The sequence below is a fragment of the Halichoerus grypus genome, chromosome 13, assembly GCF_964656455.1.
Source record: "Halichoerus grypus chromosome 13, mHalGry1.hap1.1, whole genome shotgun sequence".
Classification (NCBI taxonomy): domain Eukaryota; kingdom Metazoa; phylum Chordata; class Mammalia; order Carnivora; family Phocidae; genus Halichoerus; species Halichoerus grypus.
In genome coordinates this window covers 4,754,074-4,776,918 of record NC_135724.1, presented here as the reverse complement: position 1 = coordinate 4,776,918, position 22,845 = coordinate 4,754,074, and the positions used below count along the sequence as shown (strand labels likewise).

At 42.3% G+C, this 22,845-nt stretch overlaps 1 protein-coding gene across 8 annotated transcripts in view; it reads right to left on the bottom strand.

Moving 5' to 3' along the window:
- FBXO15 (F-box protein 15) overlaps positions 1-22,828 on the bottom strand; it is a 74,744-nt gene extending 51,916 nt beyond the window's left edge. For 4 of the 8 annotated variants that reach the window (XM_078060173.1, XM_036122319.2, XM_078060172.1 and 1 more), the window contains exons 1-8: positions 22,651-22,826; positions 15,506-15,619; positions 12,808-12,912; positions 9,074-9,316; positions 8,323-8,532; positions 4,769-4,895; positions 3,201-3,283; positions 2,104-2,246 (exon numbers count right to left, since the gene is read on the bottom strand). In XM_078060173.1, the coding sequence (XP_077916299.1) occupies positions 2,104-2,246; positions 3,201-3,283; positions 4,769-4,895; positions 8,323-8,532; positions 9,074-9,316; positions 12,808-12,912; positions 15,506-15,619; positions 22,651-22,769 (1,144 nt within the window). In that variant the 5' untranslated portion in view covers positions 22,770-22,826. Of the gene's footprint in view, positions 1-2,103; positions 2,247-3,200; positions 3,284-4,768; positions 4,896-8,322; positions 8,533-9,073; positions 9,317-12,807; positions 12,913-15,505; positions 15,620-22,650 lie in introns of all 8 variants that reach the window. The other 4 variants (XR_013443243.1, XM_078060170.1, XM_078060169.1 and 1 more) reach the window with 2 other exon arrangements.
- Between the last annotated feature and the right edge of the window lie 17 nt (positions 22,829-22,845).

The following is a 22,845-nucleotide window of genomic DNA, read 5'->3' as shown; positions in this document are numbered from 1 at the left end:
AGACTCAAGCATGTACCCTGCCCTTCCCGTACTAATCATATTTCACTTAACTAAATAGTTGATGAGAGAAAACTCTTCTTTACAGAAGGATCCTAGATAATGGGCATAGAGGGAATGATTGAACTAGGGAAACATCATTTTTGCAATCTCTAATAAAATAATGGATATAAGTGTCCATCATTTGGTGAACATTCACAGAGAAATTTGTAATAGAAGAAGCAAGCCAAAAAACTCCTTAACCCACTGATCAATCTAACATAATTAATATTTAGACAAATGTCTTAAAAGATACAACATACCAAATCTCACTCAAGAAGAAACAGATAAACTTAAGTAGCCCTCTCTCTATAAAAGAAATTGAAGTTAAAAACCTTCCCACAAAGAAAGCTCCAGGCCTTGATGGCTCCCAGGTGAATTCCACCAACCATTTAAGGAGAACTACTACCAATTCCATGTAAAAGCCTCCAAAAAATCCCAGAGGTAGGAAGGAATACTTTCCAACTTAATCTATGGCCTGAGACCAAAGCCACATAAAACATTACAACTGGAAGATACAATGAAAGAGAAGTAACAAAGATAAAATACTAAAGATCTTAACAAGAAATGGGCAAAACTAGTATGAAAAAAATTCTGAAACACCCTAAAAGACATGTAAGTATCTTTGAACAAAATGAAAAACAAACCACATTCTTGGGTAGGACAATTCAACAACAAAGACGTCAATTCACCTCAGGTCAATATATATATTTGACATAATTCTAATAAAAATGCCACCAAGCATAGAAAAACCTAGAAATCCTGAGTCAAAAAACAAAGACTCAAAGACTAATGGGGGTGTATCAAAAGGGCACAGAAGCCAGCTTGAAGTAGATCCCAATGATCAAACTAAGGACAATTTTAGCTTCAAAAAGAATAATGTCTGTAATTGTCTATAAATTATTGAATAAATAAAAAACCAAGAGTCCACAATGACACTAAACAACAAAGACAAAAGAGAGAGAGTGCACTCAAAATAATTTCCACCACAGGAGGTGATGATAACATCCATTCCTTAATCTGAGCATTGGTGGTCAAAAGAGAAAGGTCATTTACCCTTCCACTACAGGAGTTCACCAGTTGATGTGGGGAATTTCTTTAGAAAATCTCAACTAATAAATGTAGAAATATTAGAAAATCACCATTAATAAGAAAATCACCAAAAATTAGAAAATCACCATTTTCTAAACACTAAAAGAAATTGATTCAGGCAAGGATTAGTAATGGATGTCAAATCTATTAAATGAAAGAATTCTGGGGAAGAGCATATTCAGAAATGAAGTATAAAATTTCCCCTAAAATATTATAAAAAATGTTTAACTTGAGGGGCGCCTGGGTGGCTCAGGCAGTTAAGCATCTGCCTTCAGCGCAGGTCATGATCCCGGAGTCTTGGGATCCAGCCCCGCTTTGGGCTCCCTGCTCCACAGGGAGTCTGCTTCTCCCTCTCCCTCTGCCACTCCCCCTGTTGTGCTCTCTCCCTCTCTCTATCTCTCTAGTAAAACAAATAAAATCTTTAAGAAAAAAAAAAAGGAGGAAACAATGGAGACAAAGCAGAACCGGGGGCACTCTACATTCCTTCTTCCCTTTCACTCAGCCGAGGCCTCCTCCCTCTCAGCCTACTCCAGTCTCTGTCTCCGCTCTGGCGAGCAGGATAAACATGGATGCAATACATACAGAAGGGTGGTTTCTCTTTACTCTTATCCTGGACAGATGCTACACTGGCCCTGGGGACAAGTTTACTGAATTCCTTTGAGAAAGAAGGGAAGAAGTTTGAGGTAGGGGGAGGAGGCACAGCAGGGCAAAACAGTAAGGAGATTATCTATAGAAAAGATGAGTAGAGAATATTCCAGAAGGTAGAAAGATGGTAATGAAGGAGACGGAGCCCAAGGCTAACGAGACTAGATCCGGCCATGGGATTCCACAAGTCCTAGGATGAGGTATGGGTATGGGAAGACAGAGTGCCAACAGATGATCAGTGAAGAGACAATTTTTAACTCAGATATAAAAATTGGTCCCCTGTTATCTCCAACCTTCTAATTTCATACTGAAACAAAAACTCAGTTTCACCTTTCTTGGTAAAGAGACTGCGAAATGTACCACACATGTAGAAAACTCCACCACTGTGCATATCAACATGGAGCTGGTAGCCATGCAGTCCGTACTCTGGGTTGTCATCCAAAAGAGGGGTATGAGGAGGTAGCTCGTAGGGGCTAAAAAGCAAAACAAAACATACACACAAGTTTGTCAACACCAGAGATAAAATGTTTAAACTGAAAATACTCTTTAAAAAAATTAACATCCATCCAAACACCAGCTCCTATCAATCCTCTACAGGGTTCCCGATAATCTTCCACGCCGGGAACTCAAAAGAAACGCTTTGTATTCCTTTCACCAACTTCTATAAAAACAGGCAAAGGAATGAGTTCCCTAAGGATCCACAAGATGACCACAGATGAACACGTTTCTGGGATCTGCCTAGGACAGTAGCTCTACAAAGACAACTCTGCTCCTCAGAAGTCTCAATAACCAGAGGATGGAGCTGCTCAGCAGGAAAATGCACCACACAGCAGACCTACAGATCAGGAACCCAGGCAGAAGACCCAAAGCTATGAGGAACTAAGTTTTATTCAGTAAGAAAAACCTTACTTTGTAAGGTAACAAACTCAAAAACATTCAGGAGCTTTTCAGATAATTATTAAAAAAATGAGTACTGAGAGCAGTCGTGAAATGAAAAGCATACTCCCCAACTGAAGACCTTCAAATTCATGGAAAGACACATACTGTGTTAACCAAACAAAACACATCTGCAGACCCGACTCAGCCATGGGTCTGCGTGCCTTGCAAGATATGAAAACTCACATTAGTGCAAAGAATGGGAAGCATCTTGATGCACTGGCATCTTGCAGTAATGACACTATCCTGCCCCCATAAATAATATTCTTCTAGGGACATAATCCTTAACCCAAAACAAATAAAGCAAATATGTACTCATGAATAATCCAATTATTTTAGCAACAGCTAAGTAATTATGCCTGTTGGCTTGTGTCTACTGATTAAAAACAGAATATCCTTGTAGCTAGTCTCAGGATATTAAGATGGTATCAACTTCTAATCCTTTACATTGACTCTACAAAAATTTAATACATCCACATATAAATACATACACAGTGGCTGAGCCTAACGTGCTCTTCTCCACAAGGTGATGGAAATGAAGATTTGCCATAACAAAAGCCAGTTCTTCCTCCCTCTGAAAAGTTAATTAGAAAGAATACATTTTCAACTGAAATATTTTAATTTTTCACAAGGTCGTTGTGAAGATCGCAGCACATTCATCTTACAAATAAATGCAGTTTCTTACAACTGTAAGCTTACCACAATACTAATGCATTATTACTGCTAATACATTATTACTATCCAATAAGAATTACATGTCATATTGACAGCAGGACCACAATTCACCCAAATACACAGAGCATGCAGTACCAAAAGGATTAACATCCTAGCACTTGTGAAATATCAAAATACTCTATTATACACGATTGTGAAAATATACATTGTTAGTTCAGGTTCTTTCAAACTCTTTCCCAAAATAAGGACAATAGTGGTAAGACCTTCACATATACAAGATTAATTCCACAAATACTTAACATTAGAGGCATAGGTTCCTCTCTTGAGTACCTGCTTGACTTGGCAAAGCCAGGGGGAATGAACAGAGTCACCCACCAGGCTGAGTAGCAGAAAATGTGACTGTAGAGGAACAGACATCCATCTCTCCCCAAATTCACAGCTGACACTGACTGGTGGTGGTAATCCAGAATGTTCAATCTGAGGCCCCGCTCTCCAGTAGCCAGCCAGAGGAATATTGGACTGACCAGGGTCCTCATAACTACGTGAGCCAACACAGACTGATGAATTCAAGTCAAGGAAATGCCCAGCAAGCCAGCTGCTGCCTGGGCCACAAGTCACCCTCACGCAGAGAGCGAGGGAGGGACAGAAAAACTGACTGCCTCAGCAGGTTGAGAAAGACGAAGTATGACGAGAGGATGATGTCGTAGATCTTGGTTCTGTCTAGCATTGTTTAGACTTGTGGACTGTTATTCTCAGCATCACATTTGTGAACTTCTATCTTAAAACCACCACAGACCAAGGCCACAGATCTCCACACACGTGTGGGGTACAGAGAAACATCACACTGTTACACTCTTCACTGAAGTGACTGCCCAGAAAGTAACCCCAGAGGAGGGAGCCAGCCAACAGCCTCACCCCGTGAAAAAAGAAACCTCATCTAGTGGGAAAGGAGAACTCTTTAGACACTGTCCCCTGGAGGGCAGATTACACTCAAGGCCACACGTCCAGGATCAGAAACACATGTGGAGACTGGGTAAACACACGGTAAGAGACACTCTGGCAGACACGGGCTGTGAAAGGAGGAGGAAGGAGCATGGACCGCTGGGAAGGAGAAAGGGGGAGACTCCCACGACACAGAAGGGAGAACGCGAACAAAACCATGCAGGCAAGAACAGGTTGCCTGTCATTTGTGACAGCAGAACAGCCGAGTGGCCTCCACAGAACAGGGGGTGATTCAGCTAGAAAAATGAAGTTGTTAAGACGTAAAACAGAATGTCATTAGTGGAAAGTTGGAGGGACCTCATATTTGGTGTCATGCATCATGGTGAGTCAACGTGGAGCTGGGAGGAAGATGGCACAGAGCAGGCAGGGACTCGAACCTTACCTTCCACAGCCCCACCAGGAGGCCTGGGTGTAGACAGAAGATCCGAATGAGTCGGTCCCAGCCAATCATGGTGGATTCAGTTAAGTTACTCAGGTTGTACTTTGCAATTAAAGAATGCCACCGAGGTCTTTGAACATCCATGCCAAAGGAAGGAAAGAGAAATGAGCTTTCACATCTGGAGTGTTATCAATTCTGTCTAGTGTATCTAAAAATACTTTTGAAGAGCATGCTAATCATGTGCACCTTGCTAATAAATGGTGCATGGAGGGTCAGGGGACATAAAAACTCCTATAAATAAAAGGAAAATGGACACACCCAAATTTCTCACCCAACTATGTTTTCCTTCCCCTCCTCCTTGCTCTTACTCTCAACTCAACAGCCCATTCAGAAGTAAGTGGAAGAATCATGAGGGTGAGAAAGAACCATCTTTTCTCCTCTTTCCCTCAGAGCCCAGCACAATGTCACCATCAAAAGTAGATTCTCGTATGTATTCCTAATCAAGGGAAATAATGCATAAGCAAAGACAAAATATTTTAAATGACAAAAAGCAGGTGGTCTCAGTAGGCTGTCTGAAAGCAGATATATATAGATATATAGATACATATATACCTTTTAAAGTTATTATCAAGGATAACTCAGAGAGGGTGAAAATTTTAATATTAGAAAATGAATTTAAACCCAAATCCTGAGTATTGTCATGAAGGAGATCCACTGTGAACTCTGTACTAGAATTAGTGTCTAAGGGTAACAACTCAGATATGTAAGGAAACACAAATCTGCTATTCATCATAAGAGGTAAAAACAACAGAATGAAACATTCTATAAGCACTATAATGGTAAACATAGATGTCTGTCATTTCCAGGACATAGAGATAGTTTAGGAAATTATAAGGGAGATGAGATCTCAGTGGTCAATGAACATAGCTCAGCATTAGAGGCAAGTCCCTAAGGAGCTGGGGCCACATGGCATTCAAGCATTCTCCTCCAGCTCCTAAGACACCAGCCAGTAGGAGACAGGTATTCAAATGTTCACTAAGTAAAAGAATGAGAAACTAAGGAGTTCAGCGGTGGCACCGTTTCCAAGTGGGAGCATGAGAGGGGGAGGCTTTAAGCATCAGAACCAGATCTGCAGCTTCCAGACTACCCTGGTCTCTCCCTCAATTTTCAAAGGACTTTTTGTGCTGAAAACCACAATGGTTAGGGAGAGGCGGTCGGCGAGCATGTGCGCGATATGTGACCTAAAAATATACCCCGCATAGGCAGACTACACGGGGAGGAAGTCAAACAAAGGGTTAGGAACCTAAGTCTAGCATCAGGGAAACCTTAGATCCAAACCTAAGGTGCTCAGAAATGGTAGTCACTGCCTGTGGGGACAGACGAGGCCGGGTGGGGCGTAAAAAGCCTCCTCTCACACTCTCCAATGGGCCCAAAAGGAGAACACTCCACCATGGCTCCAGACCAGTTTAAACAGACCCCACAGAGAATGGGCTAAGTCCTCATGGGCCTTGGCCTCACAGACCACAGAGAGAGATGAAGGCTAATATTTACCCAACATTCTTCCCAAACTTGGAGAAGTACAGCATAAACCACAAAATGGAGAACACTTGCAGAGGAGAAAATTTAATGAGTCTGACTAGAATGGTAAAAATTACAGGAAAATTCAAATTGCAAATTACATAAATAAGGCTTTCACTGCTCTTGAAAAACTTCTCATGGAGGAAACAAAAAAGACCCAAATAACAATCACCAAATTTCTCTTTTGCTGTCACACACATGCATATGGGGTTTGTACTTCTGCACGATAAAGGCATTTGCTCTCCAACTTGCGATAAAAGAGCCCATCAAAACAGATTCCTAAAAAACACTTTTAGTGTCTGTTCTCCACAGCTTATCAAATGCTGGCTGAAGTCCACTTAGTTTTAATGGAAATAAATTACACTAAATCAATTTTCCCAATAAATTCTAGCACTTCTCTCACTGTGCAGTATCTAGTATTCCTGACCCGGATGGCAGTTTTCAGGAGCAAAATATATTTAACTGAGATTTATAATTCAACACTATCCACTTCGTCTTCCATGACTATCTTAATTGATGTTAATAATGTTGTCCTAATGCCTATAAATAATATTTCATGATATTGTTCAGTCAAATTAGTACAGAGATGGTGGACTGATTCTCCAAACATCATTTCAAAGTGCATAAAACCTAAATACTACATTAGAAATATCTGGTGTCTATCATGATACCATATGAAATTTTGGGGATTTATCCAAATAAAGTTACCATTTAAAAAAGTAAACATGCTTCTAAAATATCTTCAGTAATATAATCATGGAAAATTATTCATGTGTTATTCTTCGTAGCATTAAGGTTATTTTCAGAATACAGTGAGACCTGGCTTTATCATCACTAAGAAGCCCAATGCTCTCACATTCCCAGCACAACAAGTAGAAACCTAATCACTGAAACAATCCTCAAAGAATCAGCCCCACAGAGCAGAAGCTAAAACAAGGTCCCTGGTTACAAAGTTGCAAAAATGTGTCCGTGTCCAGGGAAGCCATGAAAGAATGTTGTCGCACCACGACAACACCTCCATCCCAAGGTCACATGTGACCTGTGAGAGAAAGCAGGGGTGGAACCCCAGCACACAGGCTGGTAGGAACAATGATGTGGTGAATGCCATGGCAACGTCAAAGGATGCTGGGCAGCGAAGGAGGCAGTCGAGGGCAGGCAACCGACCCTGCGAAGGCAGCTTTGAGCTCTGTACCTCTCCACTGGCCGTGCCTTTTACGTAGGTGCACTCATGGCTCAGGAGGTCAGGACGCGACAGCAGGCAACGTCTGGCTTTTAGGAGAAAGTGACTAACGGCCAGAAGAGTGAGCAGGAGAGACTTGTAATGCATATGGACGCAGCACAGAGCTCCTGAGGACAGAGCCCCTGAGTAAGGACTCCGTGCACATCAGCAAGGTGACACACATGGATCTGACTGATGCACTTGACAGTGAAACCTTCTGATCTCCTTCACAGCAGCCATGCATGCTAAATACTCCTTGCCATCATCACCACCCCCTTCCACACACGGGAAAGCTGAGGCATAGAGAGACTAAGCTACTTGCACAAGATCACACATCCCCGTCAGTTCAACAGAAAGGTGCATAAACATAAGATTCATTACCTTATGGCCTAATGTTTAAACTACAGTTACTGTACCATTTACTAAAGAAGATATAATAGTTGTATAAATGTTTGTGTTAAAATGGTTAAAACTAAAAAGCTCAAAAGGTTAGCCATCAATCACCTAGGAATTTTGTTAACTAGAATACTCTTCTCTGTTACAGACAACCAAGGTATGAGGAGCCTAAATTTAGATCTAATCATAAATGTTATAAATCCACTCTTTTTCTATTCTATAGTGATCCGGGATGCAAGAGAAGTCTTTAAGATGCAATCAAATTAAAATACGTTGATGGTATTTTTAAATTACAAGAATAATGGCAACTAGTATTTATACATAAGATGTTCTCACCCAAAGGTTCTGTTGAATTAGTACTTACCCATTTTTGGAGGGGGTTTTAGACCGGTCCATAAAAACTGGCGTCACACCACACAAATCTAAGGTTGACAATGTGGCTAGCTGTGGCCAATTTTTGCCATACCACATAATCGTCACTGATGAATCATTTATGGAAAGGTCAATGTGCTCCATGATGTACTCTTTTCCATTTTTTTCTTTCAGTATAATTACCCAACCTAAACCAGATATTCTGGAGAAAGAAAAGCTAAAAATGATTGCCTCATTGCAGGAAGAAAAAAATGCTAAGGTCAATTTTACATATCATCTCTAAAGTATCTAGGTCCTAAAAAGTCTAAGTTGAAGGTGCCTGAAATAAATTTTTGGTTCATCAATGGTCCTCTCTATAGAGCTTTTCTCCTCACCTCACGAACATTCATTGAACACCTACCATGTTCTCGGAACTAGCAATACACAGACAAGACCAAGTTCTGCCCAGAAGGAAGGATGCTCTGGATGCTATTGCTTTACTACACCAGATTACTAGGTTATTTCTGCTTTTCATAAAACCTCAGACCATTTATATGGAATAGGGAAATACTATACAGCTAACAGACACACAGGAACACACGAATGTATCAAGATGGTCCCTCACAGTATAACCGCACATACATCCTTATACACACAATACCCTGAGCTTACACCATCCTTCTTTTTACAGTGACATGCACATAAATGTTAAATGGGGCCCTCAAGTAACCACCATGCGCATGGCTCAGGAGGGTGCTGTGTACCTGAGGGCCTCTTTGGTTTTGACTGGAAGGCCTGTGTAAGGGTTGACAGGTTGGAGAACCTGAGCTAGCGCTGCTTTTACAGATGCTCTTTGTTTTGTGATATATTCTTTCTTCCAATATCCAGCTTCTTTATCCTCAACCGACAGTGAGTTCATAGATACAGCGGTCGTCTCTGCTGAGTTAACTTTCCAGTTAGATCTTTTAGGTGAAAATGCAGTTGAATAGATTCTGATCCAAATAAAACTGGGGGAGAAGAGGAACTACGTTAACTAAGACACACTGTCATGCCCCTGCAGTAGCAATATATTACCTTAGAGATGCATGATCGTTTTTAAATAGCCCGGGTCCATGAATAAATCAAACTGAACATTTACAGTCGCTCATGTGTTAAAGTGAACTGCAGTTCAAGGTAAGTGTTTCAGATTCATCAACCCCAGAAACACATACTAAAAGGAAAAGCTTGTTTCCCAGGGTCAAGTTAAAATGAGTGATCTCTTGGTATGTGGCATCATCCAAACCACTGCCATCCTACAGCAATAATGGAATAACAGATTATAGAAAAATAACAAGAAATATACAAGGTGATTCCTATCGTGTTATTTTAAGTACATACATTTTTAAAAGATTGGAAAGGAACCATATATACAAGCACACACAGAGAAATGTCAGCAGCAATGGAACTGTATGTTATTTTTGATTTCTATGTTTTAATTTTTCCACAAGGAACACATTATGCTTGCACAAAGAGAAGAAAGTGAAAAAATTCACTGCATAATGAATGAAAAAAATGAAGAAAAAAACAACAACAGTTAGTATTTTTTGAGCACTGTGTTAAGCATAATTTGAGCCCTTTGTAAACGTTAACTACTTTAATCACCAACAAACCCATGAAGTAGCTACTATTATTGTCCCCACGGAACAGACAATGTAATGAGGCCCCAGTGCAAAGATCTGGCCCAGGCCAGTCTGTGTAAGTCGAGGAAACGGTAGGCCCAGGGTTGTACCCACGCAGCCTCAACCAGAGCCCACCCACCCACCCCCTGGGCTTCTCAGCCTCTTCCGTAGCACAGAAATGAACTTGAGGAAACCAGGAAATTTATCCAAATGCAGAGAGCCCATCAGCCACCAGGTTGACTCCAACTTCAGCTCTGAGCCACAGCCTGTGCCCCTCGTGCCCATCACGCCCCGAGGCCCAGGAGAAGTCCCAGAAACAGTGGCAATGAGCAGGCTGAAGGGAGCCCAAGGCACCTCTCTCCCAGCCACTGCTCTCCTTCAGGGAAAGAAAGAAGCTTCTCTTGGGGGAAACTGAGGCAGGGCTAAAATCAATTTCCTACAGTGGAAAGTGAGCTTTACATAAATAAATGTAATGATGTGCTAATGTATGTCTCCACATTTCTGTGTAGTTCGGTGTGGGATGAGCTGGCCAGTGGCCAAGAGGAGCGGGGAGAAGGCACGCCCCGCGCCCGTCAGCCGGCTATCACCCCAGAGCAAGGGGCACCTCGCAGACGTTCCACTTGCACACGGGTCTCCCCGATGCAGGCAGTACACGGACTTCCCAAAAGACTCACCCACGATCCGACCCCTACCAACGCTCTGGCTGGTAAGCACTCTGAAATCATTTCTCACCCCACAGAATCCTTTCACACCAAGTTTTCTGCCCTCAGGTATTTATTTTCTCAGTTCAGAAACGTCTGGCCTTTCATACGTGAGCTAAGAGTTGCAAAATGATGATGATTTGAGTCCATGTAGGTAAATCTGACACTGTTTCGCCAAAATCCCTTGAGTAGGCACTTTTAAAAACTCCCTTTACATAAAAGCTTGTTCATATTTTCTTCAAATTTATTTTACTCATCATTTTACTCCACAGAAGTGTTCCCAAATTTCTCACATGGGCACCACAGAACTGCAGCTGAGTCTATCCCTGCCCATGCACCAGTGCTCCCAAACTACTAGAGCAAACGCTGCGGGGAAGGGGGAGCAGAGCGCGAACCCCAAACCCCACACACCTTCAGTTAGAACTACAGCTAACGTCTGTATGAAGAACCACTTTCACACACGTCAGCTTACCATATTTACCGTAAATGAAGCCTAAAAAGAACATTTGATAGAATTAAAATCCTGTGCAGATTGTGCCGCTTGATTATCTATAAAATACAAATGTCAAGTATAAGATGCTTCTAACAAGTACTTAAAACCCAAACACAGTCATTTCTTGATCACCCATCCTGTTAAAAAACTAAGGTGGATCTGAGGACAAGAGCAGAGTCAGCCATTCTGACCACCAGTCAGGCACAGACAGACAAACTTCAAACAAGTTGTTGACAAAATGGGGCCAATTTCATGTTCTGATAAACAGTGTTAATATGCCCTTTATGAAGTCTAACTATAAAATCAGACAATGACTCTTAAAGATAAAATTCAACATACGCAGGGGCGCCTAGGTGGCTCAGTCGGTTGAGCACCTCTTTTTTTTTTTTAAAGATTTTATTTATTTACTTGACAGAGAGAGAGAGCACAAGCAGGAGGAGTGGCAGGAGCGCCTGACTCTCAATGTCGGCTCTGGTCATGGTCTTGGGGGGCATGGAATTGAGCCCCTCGTCAGGCTCCATGTTCAGGGTGGAGTCAGCTTAAGATCCTCTCCTTCTCCCCCACTCCCCCGCTCGTCCTTGTGCACACATTTGCTCTCTTTAAAATAAATAAAATCTTTAAATAAAAAATAAAATAAAATAAAATGCAATGTATGCAATTAAAATATTTCTTATAACAAGAAAACACACACAAGGATAATTTAATCAGAAGCTCAGATTTTTAAAGGACAACTCCCAAGAAAGGGGGATGGGCACATAATTAATAATAAAAGTATGCAAGGAACATTACTAGAGGTATGGCCCCAAATCTACTGGAAGGCCCAGTGCCTGCACCATCTGGGCCTGTGAAGGTCAGTGGGGAGAGGTGATATTTAGAGAAACTAAGCAATTTATAATTTATCAGCTTATTGAGTAATTGGAGCTCTATCCTTAAACAAAGTAAGAACCCTTCAAAGAGCTATAATTTTGATATTTAATTGACCTCTTTCATGAAAAATGCCTTACTGCACTTTGCTTTAGTGAATGTCTTCACCTCTTACTAAGAGTCATTAAGAAAGAGACACAAAAATTGTTCTACATCCATTCTAGTACTGTCAAGAACACGCGTATTTCCCTTGAACCCACAATGAACCCACTTGTGTGCGCACTGACACAGACCAGAGATATATTCTTCTATACAGGGGACAACAGCTGCACCAATAGTAAGTTTGATCTTTTTCAGTTCATGCAAAGATATTCCTTTTTTTTTTAAACATGTAAATGCAAATCACTGGAAATACCCATTTGACCACTTAAAGCATTAGACATATTACATCTATTCTAAAAACACTTTCAAGGGCGCCTGGGTGGCTCAGTCGTTAAGCATCTGCCTTCGGCTCAGGTCATGATCCCAGAGTCCTGGGATCAAGCCCCACATCAGGCTCCCTGCTCAGCAGGAAACCTGCTTCTGTCTCTCCCTCTGCTTGTACTCTCTCTCTCTCTCTCTCTCTCTCTCTCTCTGTTAAATAAATAAATAAAATCTTAAAAACACTTTCAAAAGTAACTCTTTTAAGTTTAAAAAAAATGGTTAAAACGGTCTCACTAGTTTTCATGACTTCCATCAAAACGCCATCAAGAGACAAGAGAGAGATTTGGTTTTCTCCTTACTTGTCATTGGCCAGATGATAAAAGCGCCTATTCACACATCCAGCACACAGCAGGGTCACAGCATCCAAGTAGGAAAAGATCTTCAGCAAGATTTCTGAAGGCATCCTGGGAGAGGGGAAGAAATCAGAGAAGCGGGCAAGCATTTGAGCTAAAAGTGACCCAGAAAACAACAGGTGTTCACCTCCAAACAGAAGGTGACCAGCACCCCTCCTGTATGAGAGGCAAACTGTACCCTTAACTTCCACTGGTTTCTCAACTGAAATGTCTGCTATCACAATCCTCATGACCTAAACGAATCCAGAGACCCAAGGTTACGGGAAGCTAACATCCTTGGCATGTTATTCATATTCACACACTGTGAATCCACAGGCAGAATTTCCCCACCTCCCTCATGAAAGTATGCATCATTCTTTGGGGAGATAAAAGGAAGTAAGAGAAAAAGAATGCATTCTTAGCTATTCATTAAAAAATAACACAGAATCCTCCTCCTCCTCCTCCTCCTCAAAAAAAAAAAAAAAAAAAAAAAGGAACTGGAATAGGAACTATCCACTTATTTTTCACCTAACCCATACCACTCTCATGCACCCTCTTCCTGCACGTCCTCACACTTGAAACCTTCCTCTGGGGCTTTAAGGAGACACCAAGCCCCGTCAGATTTTCTGAACTCTCTTTTCCTTTCTCATTTATTGCCTAAATAAATGACACTGAGCTGGATTCTCAATACCCCATGAATTTCTATGACCTTACACTTTTACAAAACAACTATCAGAATCTGAACGTGTCCAGAAAGCCTTACCAATGTGAGGAAGTCAGGAATGGGCACATTTGGGCACGTTTGGACCTAAGGCTGGAAGAAAGTAAGCCAGAGAAGATGGGGCGGGGGGAGGCCCGGGGATAGAGAACTGAGGCAGTAAAACGCTTTGGCCAATTTAAAATGGCTTGCCCCTATTCTCCACTTGTGATTTTAACGATTTTAAATTTTTAATTTAATTTTTTAATTTTAAATTAAAATTAAAAATTAAAAAATCAGGTTATCAAATGTTTCCATAGGGAAATAATCAGTCCCAAGATTCTGATAATACTGAGAAAAAATGAAGTAGGTCCTCAGAGAAAAGATGATGAATGGAAGACTTGCCTGATCTGTGTCACTAGTCGAAGCTACCCCTACTCAAATCCTTCAGAGATATTTAACCAAAGACTCCCTGCTTGTTTAAACAAGCGGTTTTGCTCAGGGATTAATTAAATCCCTCCTGCCAAATGAAATTCCTTACGTTCAGAGTCAATAAATTAGATGCTTTTAGTGACAAAAGGTTGCTAATACAGAGATGGTACAGTTGGCGACCATTTTGATTACCCACTGCACATAGTTTTCATATTTTGATTCAACTGTTTCACAGAAATTCATAGTTATTATTTTTTTAAATAATTATAATTCAAAAAAATGTAGAGCTGGGCTTAAAGAAAACATTTCAGAAAGGTATCTGGCAAATCTTACCCAGGAAGAATTATTTGATTGGACTAAAATCCTATTCAAAGGCCATTAGAGAGGTTCACCCTCCTACCCAGCAGACTAACATAATGAAAGGGGGGCTCTCCCTGTACTTCTAGCAAAAGCAGAAAACCCCCACTTTATAGTTATAACAGTAAAGATCAAAGACATTTCCTACGTACTGTTCATGAGATTTCCTCAAAGCCAGTACTATCACTGTCCACACCCACATTGGGTCACTTTGTGTGGGATTCTAATTATTTCATACTGCAGCGGACGCAAGTGGGGGAGGATGGCGAAGGAGATGGGGCAAGTGAGAGGCAGGACCATCCTAGAAGCTCAAAGTGTCAGAGCACAGTGTCTGGTACAGAGAAGGTCCCCGAATATTTGATGGATGGATAAACTGAATCAATATTCGTTCTATTTCCTGTATCAGATTATTGTATCACAGATCGTGTTCTCAGACTAGAGGGTTTATAACTTAAATTGCTGTCCTTAATTCTTCCTTTTTTAGTTTTCATTTCTTTTTTCAGCACACACTTTTTTCATTTCTTCTTTCAGTACACTCTGAAAGCATGTACTCTGTTAGCCGAGTTAGAGTATCAAAGCCCAAAACTTGCAATCAGGTAACTTATGTTTGAATCTGAATTTTGCAATACGCAGACTATGTGAGCCCTGCTTCGCTCGCTGTAAACGTCTGCAGTGACCCCACGTGCTCAGGGCGCCACACAACGCTTCGCGGAGAGCTGGTGCCCCAGAAGCATCAGCACAACAAAAATCCGCACGCATCTCAGCATCAATTTCAAATGGTTCATAAAAAGGATCCTGCAGAACCTTTCCAGGGCAAAATGGGCTCCCAAAGCACTGAAAGCTAAGAGACCCAGAGACCTCTGGAGCTTTTAGAAGAACACACTTTAATCTCCTTTCCACTGTTTAAAGGGTCTTTATCAACTAGAACGTGAATAATTTTGAAGAACATTTTTTAAAAAGGAAAATTTACTTGTCACTTTTAGTTCACTTCATAAACCTAGTCTAATAATGACAGTGGTGACAGGCTGATGACTCACAGCAAACTCTCCATGTTGTACTTTCTTCCCACGCAATTCTATTCTCAGCTCAGAACAGCAGCTTGGTATGTACAGCATTGGAACTTTCTCTAAGAACTCCACCCCAGAGCCCCACAGAAGAGCGCCAATTACTGCGACTCACCTCTCCAGAGACACAGGATGCATAGTGGAGGGCTGCTCACAGCGCCCTCCCTGCCCAGCGCACTGCTTCAGGGTAGTCCTTCCCGCACACCTGGCGCTTGGCCCCCTTCTGAAACTAAGATGGAAAAGTCAAGTTATAAGGACAGGTGACCTGTGCAGTCCCCTCTACAAAACCATAAAGGGTTCATAAACTCCAAGAATGACTCATTGTAAAATTTCATCTCAGGAAAGGGAAAGGAAAGGAGGAAGGAAGGAGAGAAAGAAAGGAGAAAGAAGGAAGGAAAGTAAGAAGGAAGTAGGGAGTGGGGTGGGACAGCCAAGGGACTGAAATATACCATGTGTCCTGAGTAAGTAAACCTGAAAACTCGACTTACTCTAATGTGTTTTAAACATAAGATGAATCACTTCTGGCCTTTTGGCTAAGATCAAGTGTAGTAAACAATAAGGTTAAATATCTGCTTTTATAGGCTGTCAACATATCAAAGAGGTGCTATAAAACTTATTCACTGGAAGAAAAGGAAAAAAATAAAATGTTATCAACTGGCCAGCTTCAACAATAGCAGAAACCTAACAAAAAACGGCTTCAATCAAGTAAGAACAACTTTAGATTTATGAACCAGAACTGCCCACATAATCTACAACTTTGCTGGTCATTGAGGGATGATAACTGGCTCCAACCCTGGCTCTGGCGATCACAACCACAGAAACACCAAATACTCATCCTCCAATTTTTTTCACATTTTAAGTATCTCACGTTCAATGGAATATATTTAACTGGCCATCTATTTTTTATTTTAGTGGTACAAAAAATAGTAAATCTTACAATCAATGGCTTTTAAGATTCAATGAAATAAGGTATCATATTTTATGCAGTTAGTTCTTTTCAGAAGTTCCTAAAATAAATTTTTATTAAGATCAGCCCTCAAAACCAGCACTGCTCCACAGCAGCTTGGTGGGGATCTGAAACCTACCCAGAAACCCAGGAAGGCATGGAGCCCACAGCCTTCAGTTTCTAGGCAGCAGCTCCCAGACAGAGCTACTGGTGGATACGCTAGTTCTCTTGGAAAGGCTTGGAAGCCGCTTCTTTACCACACACACACACACACACACACACACACACACACACACACACATCAATTACTGACCCGCCTCCCACCCAGCATGTGACGAAAATCTAGAGTATAGGTTCCACACGCCCAGTTCACCAATATGCCATTGCTCTGAGTATGTACTTTGTTCACCAAGAGTTTAGCACCCCCCCATTTTTCCTACCAAGCCGATTCCCTGGATATACTTGGACTAACAATCAAAAAGGATATGGGCAACAACTGGGGGCAAAATGAGGGTCACGAGAAGTTGGAAGGAAGGGCAATAATCTCTCTGGAAGTGGAAGAATGAAAGCCCAGGGATGGATCTGAACAGAGGATGGTCCTAGATCCCAAGCACGGCCCCGCCCATAGGAGGCACAGGGAGCGCATGGCCCACAACCCAGCACAGCCTGACCCCGTGGAAAAGGGCAGCCACGATGTGCACGTCCGCAAGCACTCAAATTGCCTGATGATTCCCCATGGGCTTCTGAGCAGCCAGAGAATCAGTTTGTCCTCCCTTTCTAGGTTTTCCTCTTCAGAAACAGCATAATGGCTGGTCATGATAAGCATCTGCATGCTGGCACCTCCACCTAGGAGAGGAGGGACATGGTAAACCTTTCCAGATCCTGGAGGGTAACAAATTCACCGAGGTAAGAAACGCTGGCTACCCAGGCCTCTCCATGCCCGCTTCAGCAAAAGACGTTCAACGTGCCAGTGAGTTCTTGGGAATGCAAAGAAGTTAGGCAGAACCAGTGGTACCCAGTCTGTGCCCAGCAGCACAGGAAGGGGAGGGACAGCGGGCAGAAGAGACCCTCATTTGGAAAGCTCTACCATGCCCTCCCCCTTTATCCAGAGAACTCCACCTATACAACAGATTTTTGTATTTCTGTTGAAAGTATTATTTAAGCAAAGATTTCCACAACAGAAAAGCTTCAAGTCCACTGACCTGGCTCTAACACAGTAATGAGAAGTGAAATACAATTTCCTAATTGTGTTAGTGTCCTAGGGCTGCTTTAACAAACTGACTCAAACTAGGTGGCTTAAAACAACAGAAATTTATTTTCTCAGTCCTAGAGGCCAAATGTCCAAAGTCAAGGTGTTGGGAGGGCCATGCTCTCTCCACAAAGTCTCTAGTGAAGAATCCTTTCTTGCCTCTTCCAGCTTCTGGTGGTTGCTGACAATCCTTGGTGTTCCTTAGCTTGTGACAACTAAGATGACCAACTCTAACCTCTGCTCCATCTTACCCAGCCATCTTCCCTGTGCGTGTCTCTATCTCTTCTTATAGGGACGCCAGTCACATTTGGTTTAGGATCCACCCTAACCCAGTGTGACCTCATCTTAACTAATTACATCTGCAAAGACCCCATTTCCAAATAAAATCACATCCTAGGGTTCTGGGTAAACGCGAATTTGGGGAGCACCATTCAACACAATACACAATTTTTAAACATATACATTTTTAAATGATTTAAAAGCACTCCTTATTTTAAGTCATTAACTTCTTGTAAATTCTGTACCAATCTGTATTACATAGTCAAAGATCAAATATCTTTAGTTGACAGAGGTTTCTAACACATAAGCTTTAAGTAAAAGGCATTTCTATTACTCCTCCATCAAATAATACTATCTGCCGGGATTTCCCAGCCAGTGACCCTCGGACCCCTGCCAGTACGAATGGTCATCCAAGGAGTCTGGGGTCTGTATACGCACGTTGTATGTCAAGACTGAGGAAAGCTTCCTTAACTTAAATGAACACTGCTGGAGTCCTCAAATATACATTCGTTTAAAAGCATTAGTAAATTGGGATGTCTGGGCAGCTCAGTTGGTTAAGCATCTGCCTTCGGCTCAGGTCATGATCTCAGGGTCCTGGACTGAGCCCCGCATCTGGCTCCCTGCTCAGCGGCGAGCCTGCTTCTCCCTCTGCCTGCCCCTCCCCCTGCTTGTGCCCTCTCTCTCTTAGATCTTAAAAAAAATCTTTAAAAAAAAAGGCATTAGTAAATTGATAACAGCTTTTTGCCACACGTATTTCTGCAATCAAAAAGTGTCAAAAAATAAAGTCTATTACACCCTAAGTCCTTTCCAAGGGAGTCAAAGAAAAGTAAATTAATATGCTGTATCGATCCGTTTCAATCTAAGAAACTGGCAAAGACCAAATAAAGAACATCTCATTCACTGCTGGGAGTATAAATTTGTATAAACAGTATGGAAAACCAAATCTGGTACTGTTTATCAAGAGCTTAAAAGGCACTTGTATTTTTTTAAGCCAGGAATTTCACTTGTACAAAATATATCCCAAAGCAAGAAAATGAGCCCAAAAATGTGACTCGAGAAAGTCCATCTCAGAGTTGTCTGCACTGACGAACTTCCAGAGACAGTACAGGGACTGGTTAAACAGCCTGGCTCCACACAGTGAACAAAGCTCAGCCAATTAAAATGGACAGTTTCAACACAGCTGAAAGTGTCTGAGATAGAAACGAGCTCATGATGCCTTCCAGAGGTCTGCATGGCTGGTCCCTCACCTCCTTCAGGTATTCATGCAAATGTCACCATCTCACTGACAACGCCTCTCTCTCAAACTCCAACCCATACTCCACACACACACACACACACACACACCCCGCACGCGCATGCACACACTATAGGCCCCCTCCTTATTTTTTTCCTTAGCACCTATCACCATCCATCACTACACATCTTACTTATCTACTCTGTTCACATCACTGGAATTGTAAGCTCCACATCCCCAGGTCTTTTGCGCAAGTTTTGTTCACTCCTGATTCTTCACCCACAACATCCTGGCATACAGAGATAGTCAATAAATACCTGCTACATTAATAACATATCAGTTGAAAAAAACAGGTTATCTCAGGATACACTACATAATCCTATCTTTGATTTTGTCTCTTAAGAGAAAAAGTAAACACACACAAAGGAAAAAGTTCTGGAAGGAAAGACAACAAAGTATTAACCAGTAATACATCTGATTCACAGGATTACAAGATTACAAGGTTTTTGGGTGGTGGTTGTTTTTAAATGGGGGCTGAAGAATTGAAGGGCCAGAATTCCATGTATTTTCTAGTATTACTTAATATATTGAATATGCAATAAACTGTGGGATTTTTGTTGTTTTAATTTCAAAATGAGAATCCCATACATGAGAAGGTTTGGACTCACAGTTTGATAGCATAATCCTTTAGGGCAGGCACAGTGGTTCCAAAGGCATCCACACAGCTGGAGGACCAGCTGCCCTGAAATCTGGGGGCACAGCCAAAAGTTCAAAAGTTCTTTGAAGTCTCTTAGTTGATCTTAAGAATTAATACAAATGTTGCATTCTACTGGATAACTTACCTGTGGTTGTCTTATTGTACAAATGTATTATATTACTTACCAGTTAAATTACTTAACATTTTCCCCAAAGCCACTGCATTAATTTTACACATCAGGAGGATGCCCCATGCGTTCCCTGCCCACTGGCACCTGTTTGAGAAGTACAGCCTATCTCTTGCTGTTTTACTTATCCATAATTAAAATAGATCTCATGAAGCCCTATTTCACAAATCAGAGAAGACTATAGTCCTAACAAGGCACTTACAGTGACTCATTTAAGGTCCCAACATAGAGGCCAAGAGCCCCAGAGACTTTCATCTCCCGACTGTCCTTCCAGAGCTCTTCCAACTGCATTACATTATTATATTCTATATCTTATCAGTATGGCTTTTGGTATTATTGAAAGTACATCTCCATTTCTCCATAAAATAAACCAACTGCACATTTTCAAGGGCCACACAATTAACAAATCAGTAAGTTCCATGCATGTCCTCATGTAGATTTATGTCTACAAAATTAAGTGCATACTTAGCTGACATAATTAGTAAGATGATATTTAGTTTTAAAACACTGTTTTTAAGTAATAGATTTTGCCTGATAGCTTTGAATAAATTCAATATTTTAAAAATTTACCTTCTTAAAAAAAAAGAAAAAATTACCTTCTGTCCCTGATTTTTGATATTTGATAAACCAAAGAAACTAGATCAAGTAGAAATTAAGCCAACCTGATATCCTTTCTGCTATTTTTCTCACAGTTTATGACATTTACACATGTTCACATTTTTTCATTAAAAAGGTAGCTGATTCCTTATTAAAATCTAATTTTTCCGCAGTGAGACAATAAAAATCGCCACCTACTTAGACCATCTGCAATCATTCTTGGCAGCTGACTTTTCTTTCCCATAAGGAATGCAGACCTCACCAAATCACAGGCTGACATGCGGGCTCCCATGCCAGGCACTCTAAGTACGTCATCACCAAGAAGTTCGCTCAACTTACAAAGTAATAGAAGATTCATCACATAAAAATCATTCTGCTCCCCACTGACAGAGCTCTCTATATAAAGGCTAATTTTAGGAATCGTGGCAAATTGATTTAAAGTTCGAGGCTCCAACTTAAATGCCACCGTTTCTCTCCTACAGAAGTTTTGAAGGCACTGTCACCATTGTAGTTCTCACGAGGCTTGTGGTGCATGTCTAGCATTGCCGCTATTCTCAAGAACCAACTATTACCATAATACTAAGGTGCAGAGCACCACTTCCGAAAACAGGGTAAGTGGGTAATGGACCCTAGCATGAACATGGGACAACATCCTGGAGATTCGGGAAAACAAAAAGTAATTCAAGTTCTTGAACTGTTAAATAACAGAATCGTATTTTATAAATAAACATAGACATTTGGTTTGTTAGAAGGCATAATACGAATGAGCTTTCCTATCTTACAAATCATGAGGACTTGCAAGCAAAAAGACTCCTCAAGAATGCAAATTGTTCTTTGTATTGTCCCTCCACTTGGCGAACCAATTGGGATGATGCGTATAAAGCTGGGAACCACCCACCATAAAACGAGAAGAATCTAATAAGGTACCATGATAGCACATTGATACCTCTAACAGACTGGATCATTCACTATGAAATGAACCTGAACCATTACCCTTGGAGTTAAGCTAAAGATCCTTTTGGAATGTACCTGCAGCCTCCTGCTCCCTGCCCCTTCCCCATCTCCTCAAAGTTGCCTTCTCTCACTGTAGAAGAGGACCACCCTTCAGAACCAGGGTGCCCAAGAGAAATGTAGGAGATGGGTCTCTAGACACCAGGACAAGAACACAAGCCCAGCACTTCGTCAGGAAGGCAGGCAGAAGGGATTAGGGATGAACACGAACGGGTGGCTATCAATAGGCATCCCTTCAGAGTTTGCTTAGAAACCGGCCGCCTGGGTGGCTCAGTTGCTAAGCAGCCAACTCTTGGTTTCAGCTTGAGCCATGATCTCAGGGTTGCGAGCTTGAGCTCCAGGGTGGGACTCCGCCCTGGGCGACGAGCCTGCTTAAGATTCTCTCTCTCGCTCTCCTTCTGCCTTCCCCACCTCCCTCTCTCTCTCTCTCTCTCTCTCTCCAAAAGAAAAGAAAAGAAAATGCAGAGGAGGCCTCGAAGTTGGAAGTGCAGAAACTCTGCCCCGAGAAAGCACGCTCCCAGACCACCCCACCCACCAGAATTCTCTGCTTAGGGCTTGTGTCTTGCATTCACCAACCATGGGCGGGAAAAGAAAATTGGTAACCTTCTCAAAAGTAGATTCTACTTTCCTAACTTACAAACTCATAGAGAGGACGAAAGGTGACTTCCGGCCCCAGAAGAAACAAGGAGCTTGGGGGACGCGTTCTGAACGAGCGCCCTCTCCAAGGCTGCAGGTGCAGACCTGGGATAGGCACCTGCCCTCACAGGTGGAACTCATCGGCGCGGCGGAGCGCAGCGACGCGCTGCCCCAGGGTTCCCAGTTCCCCACAGTGCCTAGAACTGAATGAAGGGAAGGAGGAAGACTGTTCCCCGGGAAGCTAGGATACTTGTGTCAGGACTGGGGGTAACTGCGCGTTTCCAAGTTGAGGAAATTTCCTCCCGCCATTCTTCAGACCTCTCCTGCACTAAGAGCCGCGAGCAACACACCGCGCCGGGCCGACGAATGAAAATAGAGGGGGAAGGGTGGCGGGGTACTGACCCGACCCGCGGCCCCCAGTCACCTGAACCCGGCGGCCTCCCCGTCAGTCCCCGGGGCCGCGCCGGCACCGCCGGGCGGCAAACGCAGCGCCTGGAGGCCGCGCCAAAGTTGCTGCAGGAGCCGGCCGCGTCCCGTCGCCATGGAGACCCGGCGGGAGCGCCGGAGGCGGAGCGGTGGCCCGAGGGAGGAGCGCACCGCCCCCGCCACGCCCACTGGA